Source organism: Sapajus apella, unplaced genomic scaffold (genome assembly GCF_009761245.1).
Source record: "Sapajus apella isolate SASKATOON/1434 unplaced genomic scaffold, GSC_monkey_1.0 scaffold76, whole genome shotgun sequence".
Lineage (NCBI taxonomy): Eukaryota > Metazoa > Chordata > Mammalia > Primates > Cebidae > Sapajus > Sapajus apella.
In genome coordinates, this window is record NW_022437016.1 from 1,668,684 (window position 1) to 1,688,911 (window position 20,228).

Genomic DNA, 20,228 nt, shown 5'->3' on the forward strand with positions numbered 1-20,228 from the left:
CCACCGCCTCCTGGGTTCAGGCAATTCTCCTGCCTCAGCCTCCTGAGTAGCTGGGATTACAGGCACGTGCCACCATGCCCAGCTGATTTTTTATATTTTTAGTAGAGACGGGGTTTCACCATGTTGACCAGGATGGTCTCGATCTCTTGACCTCGTGATCCACCCGCCTCGGCCTCCCAAAGTGCTGGGATTACAGGCTTGAGCCACCATGCCCGGCCCCCTTTTCTTTCTTTTACTGCTTTTTCTTCATAGTGCTTGGCACCTTCCAGCACACCAAATAATATTCTTTTTAGGATAACTTATTGTACTCCTCCCTGTCCCACTAGATTATAAGCTCCAAGAGAGCAGAGATATTTCTATTTTGTTTTATTTTATTGTGGTCACTGCTTTGCCTTCAACATATAAAAGTATCTGGTACAGAATAAGCACTAAATAATGTTTGTTGAATCAATTAAGACTTCTGTGATGATTCTTTAGAGCTATTAATGAAGGTGAAAAGAAGGGGAAAAGTGAGAGGAAGTGGAGAAGTGAAGGAAGGAAAGGAGGGAAAAAGGGAAGAAGTTAAACAGACGAAGACATTGACAACACTTTTGTGGGCACTTTTCGTAAATGCTTAATTTCATGTTCTCAGCACCCTGAAATGCAGAAGCAATTGTTTGCTTTCCACAGATAGGAAAACTGAGGCTTGATGCGTCCAGAAAGAGCAATAAGGACTCTGCTGATCACATGTAGCCAACTTCCCATCTAAAACAACCATCTCTCTAGTTAGAATTTGTTTCCAACCTCAGTTCTGTCTTTTGCCAACTCAGAGAACTTGGTCAAGTCACCTCTTTCTCTGAGTCTTCATTTCCAAACGAGAACTGCCGTACTAAATACCCTGTTTATTATGGGACTAAATGAGGTTGCATATCAGAAGCACTTGGTACATAGCAACTACTCCATAAATGTCAGTTTTCTCCCTACCACTCCACCCCTCCAACCTGCAAGTCCCAAGCCTCCCACATATTTCCAGCCTTGGTCGTCAATGCCATTCAGTAATAACCAGGAAGAAGAGAGTTTGGTGGAGAAGCACAAGTTTCAGGTCCTCCTCTAGTTGTGTTGGGGAGGTTTTAGGCAGGCTGTGTGTCAATAATATATGAGCTGGCAGCGAAAAGCCCAACTCCCATGTTTTACTTTTATTTGCAACGTTCCCCATCAGACCAGCTTCCCGATGGCAGTCAGCACTCTGTCGGAGCTGGCACAGGTTACAGGGGAAGTGCTGGTCTTTCAGCTGCTTTGGCAAAGCTTCACTGAGCACCAGGACCTGAACAGAAAATCAAATCTCCTGATAGTGCGATTCTGTCATTTCCAGGCATTGGTGGTGGGAGCTGGGGGAGGTGGTAGGCAGGACAGACACAGACGTGCTGGGCCCAGGGGAAGAGTGGCAGCTCGAGGTCATACACTCACTGATATCAGAGCTTGCTGTAGTTTCTGGTGGGAGCTTTTGCTGCCAACTATTGGAAGGCAAGTGCCTCCATCTCTGTGCTCAGATGCCCACTTGTAAAGCAAGAAAAATGGATTCAAGGATTGTGAAGGTGTCTTTTCTATGCAGCAGAAGAGGCTCAGGATCAGAAGTCAGAAGCCTTGGATTTTAATTCACTATAGACATGGGGGTAATTCACCGCCCCCCCCCCCATTTAGGTCTCTTCTTTGTGGCAGCTCTCTTCATCCCCCTAGGTTCCTCAGTTGGAAGTAGAAGGGGTTGGAATTCCATATAAGGGATCTCCTGGTTCTTCAAGTCAGCTAAAATCCAAGCAGCTATGCATTAGCTTATCTGTCAGAGACTCCTCCCTCCTCTAACCCTGCTTGCCTTTGTCCTCCAGGCAACAACAGCCTCCTGACCTGCATGGAGGATGGGCTGTGGTCCTTCCCAGAGGCCCTGTGTGACCTCATGTGCCTCGCTCCACCCCCCGTGCCCAATGCAGAACTCCAGACACCCCGGTGCAGAGAGAATAAGCACAAGGTGGGCTCTTTCTGCAAATACAAATGCAAACCGGGATACCATGTGCCTGGATCCTCTCGGAAGTCAAAGAAGTAAGTGGGGTTGGAATGCAGTCCCATGGGCTCTGGGGAGGACAAGAGTTAGGTTCAAGCGTGACTGGATGGAACCACTCATTTCTTCACTGGAGGCAGTGCTTGCCATTCATCCCATTCTGTTCTGTGAGAAGCTAGAAAGATTTGTTAATAATATCAGCTTTGGGTCAAACAGAATAAACTTTAAGTTTCAGCTTGGCTGCCTGATGGCTATGTGATCTCAGACAAGTGATTTGACTTCTCTGGGCTTCCTTTAAAAAAAAAAAAAAAAAGCAATAAGAGGGGTATGATAATAACAATTACCACAAAAGGTTGTTGTGAAGAACACATAAAGATGTGCACGTAAAGTGCTCACAAAGTGCTTTGCACATAATAGTTGTTCAGTAAATGGTGAGTATTCATAGCATCATGGTGCTGGCACCCATCAGAACACTCTGTAAAAAAGGAGAGAGAACCAGGGGCTGGAAGTGCATGAGTTTTTGTCTCAATTCACATATAACTGGAAGCATGACATTTCTGCCTCCTCTTGCTAAAGGAGTTATTTGGATGAATTCTCCTTAATCCCTTACATAGGCCCAACCACCATCCAATAGGTCAGGTAGGAAATCAAAAATAGGAGATAGGAAATGGGGGGGGGGGAGGCAGCTGGTGGTGGTTATGTAGGGCATGGGTCTAGCCATTTGGTCCTTGAGATGTCTCCTCTATGATCCTTTCCTTGAAGACGGGCCTTCAAGACTCAGTGTACCCATGATGGCAGCTGGCAGGAGGCAGCTTGTGTTCCTGTGACCTGTGACCCACCTCCACCAAAATTCCATGGGCTCTACCAGTGCACTAATGGCTTCCAGTTCAACAGCGAGTGTAGGATCAAGTGTGAAGACAGTGATGCCTCCCAGGTAAGCCTCCTGGAACTTGAGATCAATTCTCTCTACTTACCAAAAACCAGCCTGTATTTCAGGAACCACTTTCTCCAAGAGACTGTCTAAATAGGCTCACATTGTATAATTGCAGTATCACCAATGCAGAAGTTAAGAAACTGGGCTCTAATTATCTACTTTTGTATTCTCTCTGAACCTCATTTTCCTACCTACAATAGCATATTTTATTTGTTCAGAGATTCTTAGCTTTGAATTTTTTTTAAGCTTTGAAACCTTTATGAAGGAAATCATACATGGAATCCCAATGTATGAAGTTGATGAAAGTGAAGTTCCTCAAACAGGAGTGACCAGGGCTCTTTTGCCAGTTTGCTACCACCATTACCACCCATGTGGGTCCTTGAAGTATTTAAAATCACAAGACTACCACTATATTTAGACATCAATTGGTTCCTGAAGCATAAGGAAAAAGGGGACCATATTTAGATGAGAAGTACAGTTTTGAGAACGCTGTGGAAGAAAGGAAGAGCTGAAGGAGCAAGGTTTGAATTTCATCTCAGTTCACATGTAACTGAGACAGAGAACAAGTTCAGCACTTCCGCCTGCCTCTGCTGAAGGAATTTTCCTTAAATTCTACACATGCCCAAAAGGACAGTATGGGAATCAAGAATAGGAAAATGAAACAAAAGGCTGAAAAAAACCTTAAGTCCACAAAGAGCTCCATCTCCATGGAAGCAACCATGTAGAATTGATAACCCAAGTCCTTTGTTTCCCGGGTGTGCAAGGATCATCAGCCAGGTAGGGACCGATTTCAGTGAAGGTGTCGTCTTCAATCAGTCTTTATTGGTCTTTATTATTTCATGTTAGCCTCCAAATACCAGGCACTGCCAAACCGCCATTCTCAATCCCTTTCACTCCCTCTACATCCAGGCAATGACCCGGTCATATGCATTCTCCCAGCCCGTCCTGAAGCTGTGCCCTTTTGTCCGCAGTGCTCCTCACTCAGGCCAACATCATCTCTTTGTTGAGGCACCATGCAGCTTCTTGATCATGTTCCTGTTTTCATTCCTGTGCCTCTTTCCAGTACATTCTCCACATTTCAGCCAGAGTGATTTGAGCAATCATGCCAATCCCTCTGAACCAGGAGCCCTCAGTCCCTTAGGATAAAGTCCCAACTCCTTAAGGTGGCATTAAAGACCCTTCCCCCATCACCAATAAGATGGATCTTCCCTCCCACCTCTGCATTCTCTACCTTAGAAAGCATTATCCTTGTACCTTGTTCAGCTGCCTGACACCTCATCTTCCTTGGCAATTTAGCCCAGGCACCTGTTCCTGCAGGAGACCCTCCTCAGTGTCCCTTCCACTGCTGGGCTCCATGCCCCTGCTCAGGTTCCCCTTTCACAGCATTGGCCACACTGTGTTGTCACTGCCTGCTTTCATTCCACATCCACACACTAGGCTGTGAAACAATCCTTCACTGCATCTGCGCTCTTCCCTGCACCTTCAGCACTTAGGACAGTGCCAGGCACCTAGTAGGTACTCACGAAATGTCACCCGAACTAAGGGCAGGAGGAAAGACTGCAATGAACATCAAAGGCAGGTTCCGCCTTTTACAGATGAGAAAACCAGAACTCAAAGAGGTTACTCAATCCCCATGGTGACACAGCTGGCATCGGCTGAGTCACAATCAGGATCCAGGTTCCCCCTCTCCAACTGTAAATGGGCTGAGTCCAGTAGGCACCACCTGAGAATCCCGCTCACATACACTAACGGCGTCTGTGTGCATTCATGGGCGTTATTCCCATCCTTGACTGCCAGGGAGCCAGAAGCCAGTGGCGAAACAAACAAAGGGCTGGAGATTACCATGGCCTCTTGCAGTCTGATCAGCTTTCCTCTCACTCCCTTACATAAAACTGTTGCTAACAGTTACCCAAACTGCTGAGCCAAGTAATAATCTGGCTGCCGTCATGTTATCAAACTGAAACCCAGTCTGCCTGGTGCCTTCCAAGTAACTTTCATGGCCAGTTTGTATTTAAAGGAAAGGAAAATGTAAATTTATCAGACAACTCAAGCAGCTCTGTTTGGCAACTGACAGAGAGGCGAGTCGCAAAGGAGCTGGGTATTGCTTGTCTGCTCAAAGAATGAGGGTGTGCGTGCCAAATGGGCTCCTAATACAATTGACGTTTCTACTTTGAATTTCCTCTACCCTCAGACAGGGGGCCTGAGAGCCAAATCTAGTATTCACCTCAGATCCCCTCTTGCTGCCTATAAACACAGCAGAAACGCCCGGCCCAGAGCATCTTGAATCAAACAGCTTGTGTGGAGCAGGGATTCTTTGCTTTCCAAACAAGTTTCAGATCCTGGCGGGAAAGGACAGGGGCTATCATAGGGAAGATTCACACACTGTCTTCCACTGCCACTAAAAGCAAATAAAAACCTCACTTTATTCATTGCTTGGGAGTCAGTATGATGCTGGATCTGTAGTTTGAGTTCAAATCCCAGCTTCATCACCTACCTACTGGAGGACAAGTTACTTAACTCTTTAAGTGTCACTTTTCTTTGATATAGAATTAGGAGAAAGTATTACCTACCTCATGGTTTGTTAACGAAGCTTAAATAAAGTAATGAAAGTAAAGCATGTCTATGGGTACCCATTGGACTTGTGCAGTGCCAACCTATGTAATCATACATGTTAGACCTGGGGAAAACACAATTGAACTAGTCTGCTTTAAAGTCACTCCAGGGGAGAGAATCCCTTATGCTCTATGTGGGCTCCTGGAGAACCTAGAAACACAACAGATTGCAACCTAGCCCTATGCTGGCTAACTCTCAAAACTGAGGTTTCTGTTTTCTGCATATGGCTAGTCAGTTTTCCCAATACCATTTATTAAACAAGGAACCTTTTCCCCATTGCTTGTTTTTGTCAGGTTTGTTGAAGATCAGATGGTTGTAGATGTGTGGTGTTACTTCTAAGACTTCTGTTCTATTCCATTGGTGTATATATCTGCTTTGGTACCAGTACCATGCTGTTTTGGTTACTGTAGCCTTGTAGTATAGTTCAAAATCAGGTAGCATGATGCCTCCAGCTGTGTTATTTTTGCCTAGGATTGTCTTGGCCATATGGTCTCTTTTTGGCTTAAAACCTAGATGATGGGTTGATAGGTACAGCAAACCGCCATGGTGCAGGTATACCTATGTAACAGACCTGCACGTTCTGTGCTTGTATCCCAGAACTTAAAGTAAGAAAAACAAAAAACTGATAAGGGGCACCCATCCTGCATAAGGCCAGGGTGTGGAGTAAAGAGGCCAGCATGAGCTATAGTCAGACCTGGTTTCTTGCTCAGATAAACCTGTAGAATAAATAGTCATCTAGTTCCTCTAGACCGGCACTGCCCAGTAAAACTTTTTGCTGTGATGAAAATGTTCTATATCTGTGCTAGGCAAGTGATGACCACTAGCCACGTGTAGCTATGGAGCACTTGAAACACGGTTGCAGTAAATGAGCAACAAAAAGTTAACTTTTATTAAATTTGAAGTAATTCAAAGTTGAAGGTAAATAGCCATGCTTATACAGTGGCTACCATATCAGATAGTTCAGCTCTAGCACTTATGGTATTCTTGTCTCTTTAAACCAAGATGGAGAACCTTAATAACAACAGCTTTTTAAACTTTGTTTTTGAGTGTCAGATGTGTGCTAAGCTGCTACTGCAGACTTGCTCTCTTTTGACAGCTCACAACATACAGTTGAAAAAGAAACAATATCCCCATTTTACAGATAGAGAAAGAAGGCCGGGGGAGGCTAAGTTCTTGTCCATGGCAACAAGATAGCAGGTGGTGTTCTTTCTGATCCCTAGCTCTGCTCTTTCCACTGCTCCCAAACATTTTCAGGGCAGGCTAGGAACAAAGTGCAGAGATTTTATCCCCAGGGGGTGAGGAGATTCTCATCTCAGGAATTAATCCAGCTCAGATGCCCCTTAGCTGGCTGATGAGATAACAGAGGCTTGGCTACCTGTGAGAAGCACTGTGGGGGCTTTGTAGGTGATTCAGGGAGTGGTCAGCCTTGGGACTGGGACGGGGTCTTTGGAAGATGCATCAGCAGGGGATGACAAAAGCTAAAGGTGCTTTGTGGGCAAAGTGATTCATGCAAGGATGGATTTCAGCAACTCAGCAGGAGTAAGAGAGGAAGAGTGTGGTGGAATCTACATTGTACCTGGTTCATTGCACAGATCACAGCTGGTGGCTATGAAAGCCTTTCTGCCACAAGTGGTGTAGAGCTATCCTCTCCACTTGTGGGCCTTTCCATGGATGAGGTATAGCTTACATACGTCCAGTGCCTCAGCTAGCTTTTCTTTTCTTTTCTTTTTTTTTTTTTTTTTGAGACGGAGTTTCGCTCTCGTTACCCAGGCTGGAGTGCAATGGCGCGATCTCGGCTCACCGCAACCTCCGTCTCCTGGGCTCAACCAATTCTCCTGCCTCAGCCTCCCGAGTAGCTGGGACTACAGGCATGCGCCACCATGCCCAGCTAATTTTTGTATTTTTTAGTAGAGACAGGGTTTCACCATGTTGACCAGGATGGTCTCGATCTCTCGACCTCGTGATCCACCCGCCTCGGCCTCCCAAAGTGCTGGGATTACAAGTGTGAGCCACCGCGCCCGGCCTCAGCTGGCTTTTCATTTCAGGTTGTTGAATGTTTGGCCAAGCACCCAGGATATCCTAGAGGAATTCAGAAGAGCCACAAACCAATGTGATGTTAAAGCTAGGCAGGACCTCAGGGACCCCCACTGCAGCCCACTTGTTTTACAGATGGAAGCCCTAAAGCCCAGAAAGGGAAAGGGACTTGCCCTGAGTCACACAAGCAGAAACAGGTCTTAAACTATGTCATTGCACAATTCACACTTTCTACTCATCTTCACTCCTGGGGCAACATGTCACCCCCATGCCTACCTTGGAGGACACAAAATGCATGTGAGGGCACTGACTGGGAACAGAGACAAATGAGTCACAGCAGTTGTAATTTAATGAGCACTTACCACATGCCAGTCACTGGGATGAGCACTTTAAACTGATCGCTTCATCTAAGCTCCATGGCATCTGGCATTACTGTCCCATTTTAAAGATGGGGAAGGTGAGGTAAATGGATTTGTCCTGTCTTACACAACCAGACGTGGTGGAACTGACACTCTTGTTATTAAGTCAGCATGCCTCCAAAACTTAGCCCTTTAGCTCCTGCACTCACTGCCTGGTTTTATCTTGCTCAGATGCCACTACATTTCTCCCTGCTATTATTTTGTTTATTTTCATGTCTTCTAAGAAGAAGAAGTCTACTACTTCTCCCTCTTCCTTTCTTTTCCTTCAGCCTACTAGGGTACAGCAGCTTACAGTCAAGAGACATGATTCTGACATCGGCAACCTCTGAGACTTGAGCACGTGGCCTCCCCTTTCTGGCTTCTCTCATTTCTAAAACGTACTGTTGGTTGGGTTGATTCTAAACTTCTCTTAGAGACAGTAGAGCAGAGTGAGTAAGAACCTCATCTGACAATTTCAGAGCTCAGTATGTGTGTTAGCCTTTAAATGCTTTACATGAACGGACTCACACGGTCCTCATGATCACTCTCTCAGTAGCAGATCACTCTCTCCATGCCCATTTAGCAGTCAGGGAACTTGAGGCATAGAGAAGTTAAAGAACTTCCCCAAATCTATCCAGCTGGGGAGTTGCCAAGCTTGCATTTGAATTCAGGCAGTTTGACATACCCAGGCTCTTAACCATGACACTAGCATCATTCAAAAACTCACTTTTTCACTTTCTAACAGAGTCGGTTTCTAAGTCCGCAAAAAGAATATAATTTTTACTCTACTGTATTGTTCAAGTGATTTTTAAAGCACTGGGCACGTAATAGGCATTTGATAATATAATTATTATATGCCTTCAGCTTTCTGTGGATCTGTGTAGCTAAAGCAGCAGGAGAGTTAGAAAGAGCTCCGTGTGCTCTAATAACAGATGCACAGGCACAGAGAGGCAAACCGCTTTGCTGAGAGATGCTCAGCTCTCTTAGAGAAATTTTACCTTAGCATGAAGAATTGTACATTTGGAGTCAAACATACCCAGTCAATTGCCTGACAACACCCAGAAAAAGTACCCTCTGGTCTTCCCAGTTTGGAGCCTCAATGATGCCAGATTTTCTCTGGTCAAACTAGACTCATTCAGCAATAATCAACTCTGAAGTTCTGTACCAGGTGGTAGGCAATTGCCGAATGCATTAGCATCTAGTCTTAAAGAAGGATTTAAAAATCCAAAGAGTCTTCAGAAAGTCTGCTGTGCAGAGGGCACAGCAAGGGCAAAGATGTGGAGGTGGGAAAGCAAGAAAAGTTTGCAGGAGAAACAAAGTGATTCACTTGTCTAGAAGGAAGGATATGTGCATACAAGAGATGGAGCTAGAAATATCATCTGGATTTCATTGTAGAAGCCCGGAAGTGCCAGCCTACCAGTATGCCTTGTCCTGAAGGCTAAGGTGTCTTAGCAAAAGGATGCTATCTATTTTTAAAAGCAAATTTAGCAACAGAAAGTGCCAGATGAACTGGGCAGGAGAGAGAGAAACCAATGGTAACAAAACCAAGGCTTTATGCTCCCACCTTTCATTCATGGTGGTGCCTCCCCAGTGTGAAACTCTGTGAGCAGACTCCGGCTACTTCTAATACATTCTCTGTTACAAACCAAGCTCTCCCGCCAGCCCTGGCCCAAGTAGTGCTGAGGTCTGCAGCCCTTCAGGGGCTGGAAGCCAAATGCATCATAGGCCCAGGCCAAGGCTCCAGGAAATTGGGGTCAATTTCCTACTCCCCAGAGGGCCCTGGAGAATCATGGGGCCTAGAGCCTGGGGCTCTGAGAGGAAGAGTCTGGGCTCTTTGAAGCCACATGAAGCTGCCTAAGTTTGCCATGAGCCCATCCAGAACCTCTGGGAGTAAACTCTGCAAGCCGCCTTGCAGCTGCATACTCAGGATGAGCCTCTCTTCTCCTAAGCCAGGGAGGTTTCCATTGGAATTGCACCCTCCTTCTGCCGGCACAGGAGAGGCCTGGAAAGGGGCCCCTTTCTGTTCTGAATCCTGTCTCTTTGCAGCTGTTTTCTCAAACAGGGGAGCCTCAGCCTACATCAGTTCTTTTTTTGAGTTTATTCATTTTTTCATACATTCATTCATAATTTATTCCCTCATTCATTGATTTTTTCCACTTACTCACTTGTACATTTATTTCCTCATCCACACATTCATTTACTTTCTTATTTCTTAAAGAAATACATTCTATCACTCTCCACCAACTCACCCCATCTTTTGTTAAACAAATAGTTCTTTTGGTTGGTTGGTTTGACGTACATGTGCAGATCGTGCAGGTTTGTTACATGGGTATACATGTGCCATGGTGGTTTGCTGCATCCATCCCCCATGTCTTCTACATGAGGTATTTCTCCTAATGTTAGCCCTCCCCTAACCCCACCACCCCTAACAGGCCCCCGTGTGTGATGTTCCCCTCCCTGTGTCTATGCGTTTTCATTGTTCAACACCCACTTATGAGTGAGAACATGCAGTGTAAACAAACAGTTCTTGAATGAACAAAAATATCTATTAAGTGATGAATGAATGCACAGAGGGGCCTGGACCTTTTAGGCATGTGGAAGACCCCGAGGACACAAGGTTAAATAGGGCACCAGCCTGGGCCTTGAGGAGCTCATTGTCTGGTTGCAGAACAGATGATAAACAAATTGGTAATGTCTTGTCAGAGACATTCAGATAGTGCCCCATGCAGAACGGAGGTGGCGTGAGAGCACGATGGGTTGTGTCAGATAAGGTGTTTGCAAGGTAGACGAGGTGGGGTAGGTAGGAAACATAGCAGACAGAAGGAGCAGTGAGCACGAAAGCATAGCATACAATGCCATCACAAAGGCAGGCAATTGAAACTGAACTTCAAGGTTGGTGGTGGTGCTCTGGAGAGCAAGAAACTGGAGAATTAGGCAGAATGAAGGCTGGGAGGGCTCTGGAGCCAGCACAGGAGTTTGCCTGGAAGCCAAACGTACAGGAAGCCATTGCATATATTTTGCATTGGTGGCACACAGCCAGCTCCTTTGGCCTCATGTCAAGTTCCTCATCTTATTATAAGCCTGAAAGAGGTAGCGAATTCTCAGATCCTTCAGATTATGGGCCCCCTGCACAGAAACCACCTGTGATTCTCCATTTCTTTTTGGTAGAGTCTCAACTACTCAAGTGGGCACTTAAGGCTCCATGGCTTTATCTTTGTTATCAGCTCATCTTCCCCTGCTTCATCCCTTGAGTCGTGGAATTAGAACCACACCAGGTTCTCCAATACTCACTGTATTTTTCATCATTTGCACATGCTGTTCCATCTTCCAGGAATGTCTTCTGTTCCTTTTCTGCCTGCAATTCCGTGCATTTTCCATATATCATCTCCTCTAAGAGGCCTTCCCTGAATGTTCCCTCATAACCAGTTACTCTTCCTTGAGTACTCACATTACTGGTGTGATATTTGCCTTGCCTCACGGAGCCCTCAGTTTTCCCATATGTAAAATGGAGGTAATACTAACACAATCACACTAACATAGCTGGTGTCTGATGTGACTGCCATAACCGCCAGCTCACAGAGGCAGGCACTGACTCTCTCCACTTCTGCACCCCACAGAGCTGGGCACGGATTGGACACTAAGGAATCTTACTTGAATTAGCTTTCTGAAATTCAGAGGTTGGAAGGGGACTTCAAGAAGGGATTATGTCTTCAAGCTGCATTTGCCTAATGCTTTGTAGAAGACTGAGAAACTATACATCCCTATTTTAAAGAATTGGGAGGAAAGTACAGATATAAATATCCCCATATCACCCTCTCCATGCCATTATTGTTGGAATGGAATGAAATGGAACAGAATGGAATGGAATAAAATGAAAAGAAGGATAAGGGAAGGAAAAGAAATGCCTTAGAAAAAAAGCTTCTCACTAGACCCAGGTTATTTAGTTAACATATGACAGAGCCCTGGTATAGGAGACTTTCTCACTTTTTAAGGGGAAGCAAACTTTATTGCTCCTCATTAACCCATGCTCTTACTCTCTGTGTCACTCAAAGAGCTGAGGGGCTCCTATCTTTTCAATTTAAAAAAAAACTCCCACACACAAATCAAAACTATAATTGGCTCTCATGGAAATTTCTGAGACTACTAAGTTCGGACTTGGGAGTTTGGCATTCTGGGAAGCCATGGGCAGGTTTCTTCCTGGTCTGAGTCCTCAGTGTCCCCACATGTGAAGTAGAGATACTAATAATACCTCTCTTTCAGGGTGGTTGAGTTTCAACCATTGTTAAGAAATTGTTTTGGAACACTTCAGAGCTCCGAAGAGATGAAAAATTGTTTTCTGTTTTATTCTGAAGAGCTTATTGAGTTGGGGCTGGTGTCTCTCTTGGTTCTGACTCTGTTTCTCTGTTGTTCAGGGACATGGGAGCAACATCATTCATTGCCGGAAAGATGGCACCTGGAGCGGCTCCTTCCACGTCTGCCAGGAGATGCAAGGCCAGTGCTCAGTCCCAAACCAGCTCAACAGAAACCTCAAACTGAAGTGCCCTGATGGCTATGCCATAGGTACGATGGGCCTGAGAGGGGAGCAGTAGGAGGGGCAATTCCTCCCAGCAATGCAGGGTTAGTGCCTGGGTGGGTCGCTGAACACCCTGGTCACAGGAGTTCCTGTGTAGGCACTAGAGAAAGATAGATGAATGAGTCTAGACCGTGTCCTCCCAGAAAGAGTATAAGAGGCAGGGATAAGGTGAAGAAATGGTGGGTGAGTGTACGCAGTTACAACAAAGTACAGAAAAGCCATCATGTGCCTGGCGGGGGGACACAGAAGGCTCCCAGAGGAAGGGATGATTACACAGAGATTTGAGAAAGCTTGTTGGGGAAGAAATGCTATTACAGGCAGAAGAAACTCTGTGACTGAAGAGCAGGAGTTATGAAAGCACACACTGCTATTTAGGGAAGCAATAGCAGTCTGGTGAAGCTGCTTTCATTATTAATCTTAAAATTTGCATCATACTAAACATTCATGAGTACTTGATACGGTTCAGGCCCTTCATCAAGCACTTGAAAGGCATTATATCGATCTTCGAAATAACCTTTAACAGATGAGGGAATCAAAACTCGAGGGGATAAACATGCTCCCAAATCCTGAGGCCCATCCTATTCCAAAGCCTGACTTCTTTCCATGGTATCTCCGCTGCATCCAAGATGAGCACAAACTGAATTTTCAAAATACTCTTTGTATGGTGACAGGCCAGCTCAAGAAATACATGCAGTGAGAAGAGACAAGCTGGGATTGTATGCCAGGGATTTGCCTCGTTGAAACCAGGTGTCTGGACAGATGCATTAATCACAAGCACCACAGCTTTCCAGGGTACTCAGAGTGCATGTAGTGTGACCTCATTTAAGGGCAGTGATGCTGACCTTTTGGGCTGATTCCCTAATTGAACATGATGAAAAGCCTGGAGAACTGAATGTCCTTTCTCCTGGCCCATGTGATTTATGGAGCAGTGGCCAGGGCTGCCTGGTGTAGAAGGTTACCTGAGAGTGCAGAGATCCAACCTGATCTTCACCCAGCAAGCAGAGAGTTATCACTGCATGTCCAGAAGCAAAGCCTGTGGTTAGAGAGGGAAGGTTCATGGGGACTATCCATCTCTTTTTGAAGATGAAAATGCATGCCCACAGATAGCAGAAGTTCTTCACCCTAACTTAGAGTAGAAATCAGCACTCTTGCATTTAGCCCAGGGCACTGGCTCCTGCATGGGTCAGAAAAACACCAAGGCAAGTGATTGCTCTCGCTGATGGTTTAGAAGGTACTTTAAGATCCTACACAACCAATTCATGAGATGCTGACCGGGAGGGTTGCAGAGAGATGGGATGTTATAAGGCCTGCCAATGTAGGCATTCTAGAAGGTTGGGGCAACAAGTGTTGCCATGGTGAGCAGCATGGGCTGCACCATCTCAAAGTCAACACTTTCTTCTTTCCATCATTCTTTATGGGCATGTGTGGTCCTGAACGAGTATGTCTGTGATGGGGTCCCAACCTCCACAACCTCCAGCTCAGTCAGAATATGCAGGTGAATATTCCGTCATGCTCTTAACTGGCATCGAGTAGCCCTGGGAGAAAAAGCCTGATTAAGTGACCTTTAGGGAAAACCTATAGAAGCAGATTTGCTGCTTATCTACACCACTGATATATTCAAGTACAGCTAGTGCTCGACTTACGACCACGATTGGTTCCGACAGACCGGTTGTAACACGATTTGGTTGTAAGTTGAGTAGGCTATATGCACGCGGAGATGGTAGTGCTGCCGGAAGCTGGCCCGCACTGTCCTACGCCCAGCTGGGCAACGTTTGCGCTGCCAGACGCGGAGCAGTTGTGACTAGCGATTGTGGTCATAAAGTCGAATGGTCGTAAGTTGCATAGGTCGTAAGTCAATCAATACCTGTACATTCATACATGCATACATAAACGCATGTCATATGCTGAAATGCTTCATCACCAAACATACCCCCAAACACACACATCATATAGGAAGCTCATGCCCAACACCTACACATCAGCCACATACCACACAAATACATCACTCCCACAAACACATACATACACAGGTAGCACGCAAACCTATACACAGCACTCCCAGGCAGTACATACAAGTCTCATCCTTCAACAGACACCAACACATTTTATGTCCCCAAACATATCAAACACACAGAAAGATGCACAAAAGGCAAACAAATATCACAGACACATTTACACATTTCATTCACGTGTCCCAGCTGCCCACAATTGAGGACAATGCCTGGCTCTTTTCTCTCCATCAGAACACTGCAGAAAGAGGGGAAGGGGTGGGAGGGTGATATTCCTTTACCCGTTGAGTTTTTTCATGGTCAAAGCAGAAAAGGAAAGAAATCTATATGATATTGCAACCTGAATTAACTCCCCTTTCCTGTACACTAAGTCCCCATGGCTGGCACCCAGATGTCCATCTTATGAATGTAATAATCCAGGGCAGATGATGAGTGCATAAGGACACTGGAGGAGAGCAGAGAGAAAAAGCCACATAGGGAGACAGGAAGATTGAGGGTGAGTGAGAGGCAAGGCGGGAAGGCAGCTTTCCCTCATCCCCTCCTCAGCCCCAGGTGTATCCTTGCTTTCCCCCCAAACGCCCCCTCACTTCCACCTCCCAGGCTGAGCCCTTCCCTGGGGAGAATCCACTTTGCCAAGGAGAGGGATTTGATCACTGGCCTTATACGCAGGGGTGAGATACGTGTCAGGCTTGGGAGCTGGAGTCACCCAGACCAGTTCCCTCTCCATGCCTCTGCCAGGCCATCTGAGGAGGCTTCTGAGGCAGTTATGAGCCCTCAGAAACTTGCTGTTGCTGCCACCAGGGCTGCCACCCTCCCCGCGCCCACCAGGAAGGAGCTGCAGGGGCCTGGTGAGAACACCACTCTGTAAAAATGCCAATTGTGGCTCATATATCACAACACAACAGCCTGGTCCTAAAGCCCCAGAGCAGGTGTAGGGGAGGGGAGCCTGGGGGAGGGAGGAGAAAGAGAAATTAAGACATGACTGCTGCATAGGACAGCAAGTGTCTTCTGTTTTGACCACGGTTTTTTTTCTTCTTTTTTTTCCTCTCTTGGGATAAGACAGCCTTAGTCTATGTCTCAGAGGCTGCATTTTTTTTTTCCCAAAAGAATTTTCTCATCACAGCCTTGTCTCATCCTTGCTCCCTAAAAACTCCTTTAGAATGGGTCTCATGATAATGCACGCTCCATAAGCAGCTTCTGACTGCTTAGGGATTTTTGCTGCTTATTCTCATCACTCGTTTTTGTCTGTGTGTCTCATTTCTTCTCTCTCCTCTGGCTCTCACCATCTCTCCTGCTTCGATGGCTGCCTCCCTCTCTCCTCTCGCTGTGTGGCTGCACTGTATTGATTGTGGGGCCTGGAATCAGAGATGTGGCCCTCTCCTCACCAGCTTTGTGCCCTGAGCTTTATGCCTTTGGCTCTCCGGGTGTTATGACACCCGTCTCAGAGGATTTGTAGGGAAATGAGATAACATAGAAAAACCATGGGGTGAGGCCAGGAATTGCCCCAGTCAGGTTCAGTGTCCCATTGTTTGAAGTGAAGGGCTTCTACTCACTAGTCTGAGGCAGGAGCATCGCTTGAACCAGGGAGGCGGATGTTGCAGTGAGCCGAAGTTGCACCACCGCACTCCTGCTTGGGCGACAGAGACTGTCTCATAATAAAATAAATAAATAAATAAAAATTTAAAAAGTGAAGGGCTTTTAAACATGGTCCTGCCACTCCATCCTTCCTCTTTCTTTAGATTTGTGAGCCTCTGACACTAGAAAGGACGATAAGGTGGCAGCAAAAATGGCAATGGATAGATTACGTGCATATCCATGTATACATGCCTCTATGTATATTGCATGTGTATGTGTGTATGTATATACTATCTGCCTGTGCATGTCATGTTAGTCATTCACCCTTTCATGGACTCATTACCTGATTTTTTTTTTACATCATATATATACACATAGGTGTGTGTATATGTATGCAATTAGCTATTTTAAAGGCCCCTTCCAAATATACATATGTATATTTTGTATCCATATATACATTTTGTATGCATGTATATTTGGAAGGGGGGCCTTTAAAACAGCTAATAGAACAGGATATTTAAAGAAAAGAGTTGACTTGCTCCTAGTGAACTATTTAGTGTTTTGAAGGTGGTTTTGATGTGATGACAGGGAAATGACCTCTTTCAGCCCTTGTCGGATTCTGGCAGGTTGTTTCTTTGCCCACATGAATAAATGCCACTTTGGGGCATTTCCATGGAACAGGCTTGATTTTTCAGATGACCTCAGGGTGTTTGAGGTCAGAGTAAAGAATGAATGAGCTGAATTACAGTCAACTTTTCAACCCACAGCCTGGAAGTCAACTGTCTTCATCCAGAAGTTAGTGGACCAAACGCTTCTATGTAGTAGCCTTGTCTCTCTCTCTTAGTCATTTACCCCTTATTTGACTCATTACCTGAGGTTTTCTTTTTTTTCATTCTTTTATCCATTTAATCCATAATTTACTCCTTCACTTATCCCTTTATGCACTTACTTCCTTCCTCATAAGATACCTTAATGCATATTCATCATTCAGTCATCATTCCATTCATTTATCCATTAATTCACTCATTTCCTCATCCACTGATGCGCTTATTCACTCACTGTCTCTTACACTCATTTCACAAACATTTACTGAGTGCCTACCGTCTGCCATGCATAATGCCAGGTTCTGGACACAGAACAGGGAGCATGCGTAATGCTGACCCTGTAGAGTTATAGTCCAGCAGGGAAGAGAGAGCTATTGATATCACACTCACCAAGCAAAGAGATAATGGTTACGTGACAATTCTGTCATGGGCACCTGTGAGGTGCTTGACCTGTCGGGAAACCATGGAGGTCTTCTTTGAGCAAGTGGCACGGGATGGAGGTCTGTAGGATTATTAAAAATACACTATTTGGAGTGGAAAGGGTCTTTAAGGCACAGGGAAAGGCAGGGATGAAACCCTGGAAAAAAATAAGCTGGTATTGCATTTATGTGCTCATCGTTCATTCGGCCAATACTCTGTGAGCTCGCCCAGTGTGTCAGGCACCGGGTTAAACTCCTAGGTGAATCAAGTGCAGCCGGTGATGGAGTACTCTCACTGAGTTGTGGAAATCAGGGCAAACTTCTTAGAATAACTGAGCTGGGCCTTCGGATAGAATCTGATTATGGGAAGGCAGACTAGAGGACATTTCAGGAGATGGGGTGAACAAGAAAAGAAGCACAGAGACTGAGAATTGTGGACTCAGATGGAAAACCAAGTGTAGTTCAGTCTGGTTGAACCAATCAAAGATGGAAGGTGGTTAGTGAGAGAGACTGACCAGACTGCAGGAGGTATTTTGCACCCAGCAAAAGGGCCTCTATCTTGTTCTGGATGTGGGGAGCCTTGGAAAGGTGTTTGAGCAGAGGAGGAGCTGGATCAAACTAGGCTCAGGGCCGATGAGGGTGGCAGCAGGAATCAGCCATGTGGGAGGCATGTGAATGGAGTCAGGGAGATCAGAGGTGGTCCTGCCCGGGGAGCCTTCTCCTTCCCAATGCCTTGAGGTTGGGTAGCTGAGTCCACCGGGGACCAGGGAGCAGCAGGGCCCACTCTGCAGGGGGACCGTTTGCAGAAGTGGAGGGTCTGGGGCCTGAGCCACTGCCTCATGCTGTGTTTCCCTCAGGGTCCGAGTGTGCCACCTCGTGCTTGGACCGCAACAGCGAGTCCATCATCCTGCCAATGAACATGACCGTGCGTGACATCCCCCACTGGCTGAACCCCACGCGGGTGGAGGTGAGTGACCAGGGACATCTACCTACCTGCAGCTAAGGGGGAGGGAAATGATACTGCTGAGCATTGCTATGTCCTGGTCCTGAGTTCCTTCTTTATCTCATTTAATCGTCACACTCACCCTGTGGATGTGTGTTGGGGGAAGCCGGGGTAGAGTGGGGAGGAGACTTATTCACAATCATTTCTCTAGTCCTTAACTATTTAATACTTTCTCTCTGTGTCAGGTCCTAGGTAAAGGGCCTTTTATTTTCTGTCACACTAAATGCTGATATCAGCCTAGGAATAAACTGAGGCACCAGTAACAGAGGTAGGGAACATAGAGCCAGGTTTCAGACCCAACTCTGTCTGGCTGGAAAGTTCATACTTAGAAGGATGGCGCTGTGTGTCTTCTCTGGTGCCTTCCCATGTCTGGTGCCCTCCCATGTAGCCTTCCACTTTATATAGCCTAGGTTACTGGTATCTTTCTCCAAGCTTTACCTATTTTGGGGAAAGCAATTAATAGGTGTCTAGCAAACTAGTAACATCAATTGTTTGTGGAGAACCTGCCGTGTTCATGTGGCTGGTGCTTAGCACCAAGACACCATTTAAGTCTCAGTACAGTTGTATGAGGAAGGGCTCATTGTCTGCATTTTCTAGTTGTGGACACTGAAATCTCAAAAGTGAAGCCCCGAACCAAGGCTTGAGCCCAAACGCGAGTCTGAGTGCCATGCGCTTCCCACAGTGCCAGGCCAGCATGCCCCCAGCCAGATGACTCTAGAGGCTCCCACCTCTGGGCAGTGTCAGTTTGACTTTGAGGTCGGCTATTCCCATTCACCTTCGTGTCACCCCATCAAGTGGGGCCTCTGGAGCTGATGTGGGCCCTGCCCTTGTCCCCCAGGACATCACAGATCCCAGGCCTTATGTGTCACTCTGGGCATTGGCTCCTCACCCTGGAGAAAGCGAAAGGAGGAGGCCAGAGTTGCGGGGTGGGTGAGGTTCAGCTCTGTGTCTGTCTGCCAGCCTGCTGCCTGGGGTGCTGAGAGGCCATGAAGCCCAGGGAGCTGCCGTCTGCCTCCCTGCTGCAGATCACACTCTGGAGAGCTGGGCAGAACCCGATACTGGGTGTACTGTTTCTCAAATGCGCTGAGGGCACCATTGCCAGGGCTTACTCAGCGCTCCGGGCATGTAGACCTGGCCAGACCCCTCCACCCCTCTGTGTGCCCCGGCATGCTCCCCTCCTTTCTGCTTCCTCTTTCTCTTCTGCTCTCCTTTTTCTGTCTCCATTTTATTCTCTCTAATCTCTTTCCTACCTGTCTTTCCACTCTGTTTTTCTCTCCTCCCTCTTCTATCTTTCCCTTTGTTTTGCCTTCCTCTCTGCCACACTCTCCTTTCCATCATCCCCTCGTTTCTCTATCTCTGCCTCTGACTCTCTCCATATCCCCAAGACAGCCCTATTTCCCAAACCCCAAGCTCTTCCATCTGTTTCCTCCACCATTCCTGAACCAGAATTCCCGTACGGATTCCCCTGAATGCCCCAGTGCACCCTGACATGCTGACATACCCGGGCATGCAGGGAGCCCACATGTCAGAACCTCAAGGCAGCTGGAGATCGTGAAGGACAGGCTCCTCATTGTACAGAGAGGGAGACTGAGGCTTATAGAGGAAGGTGGCTGGTCCACACAGGCAGCACAGCTGGAACATGCTGGACTTGTGATTGACAGCTCCTCCCATATTACCAGTTCTCCTTCGGTTTCCCACCCTAATTCCCACATATCCAAAAGCAGGTGAGTTTGACTCATACGCAGAGTAGACATAGAAGACCTCCCTCTCACCCCAGTATCAGAGATCTTCTTGGCCTGGCTCAGCCTCCCACT

General features: G+C 46.5%; 1 protein-coding gene across 1 annotated transcript in view; it reads left to right on the forward strand.

Moving 5' to 3' along the window:
* PAPPA (pappalysin 1) overlaps positions 1-20,228 on the forward strand; it is a 255,070-nt gene that overhangs the window by 206,372 nt on the left and 28,470 nt on the right. The window contains exons 16-19 of the mRNA XM_032251598.1: positions 1,863-2,073; positions 2,795-2,966; positions 12,424-12,571; positions 18,269-18,378. Coding sequence (XP_032107489.1) covers positions 1,863-2,073; positions 2,795-2,966; positions 12,424-12,571; positions 18,269-18,378 — 641 coding nt within the window. The remainder of the gene's footprint in view (positions 1-1,862; positions 2,074-2,794; positions 2,967-12,423; positions 12,572-18,268; positions 18,379-20,228) is intronic.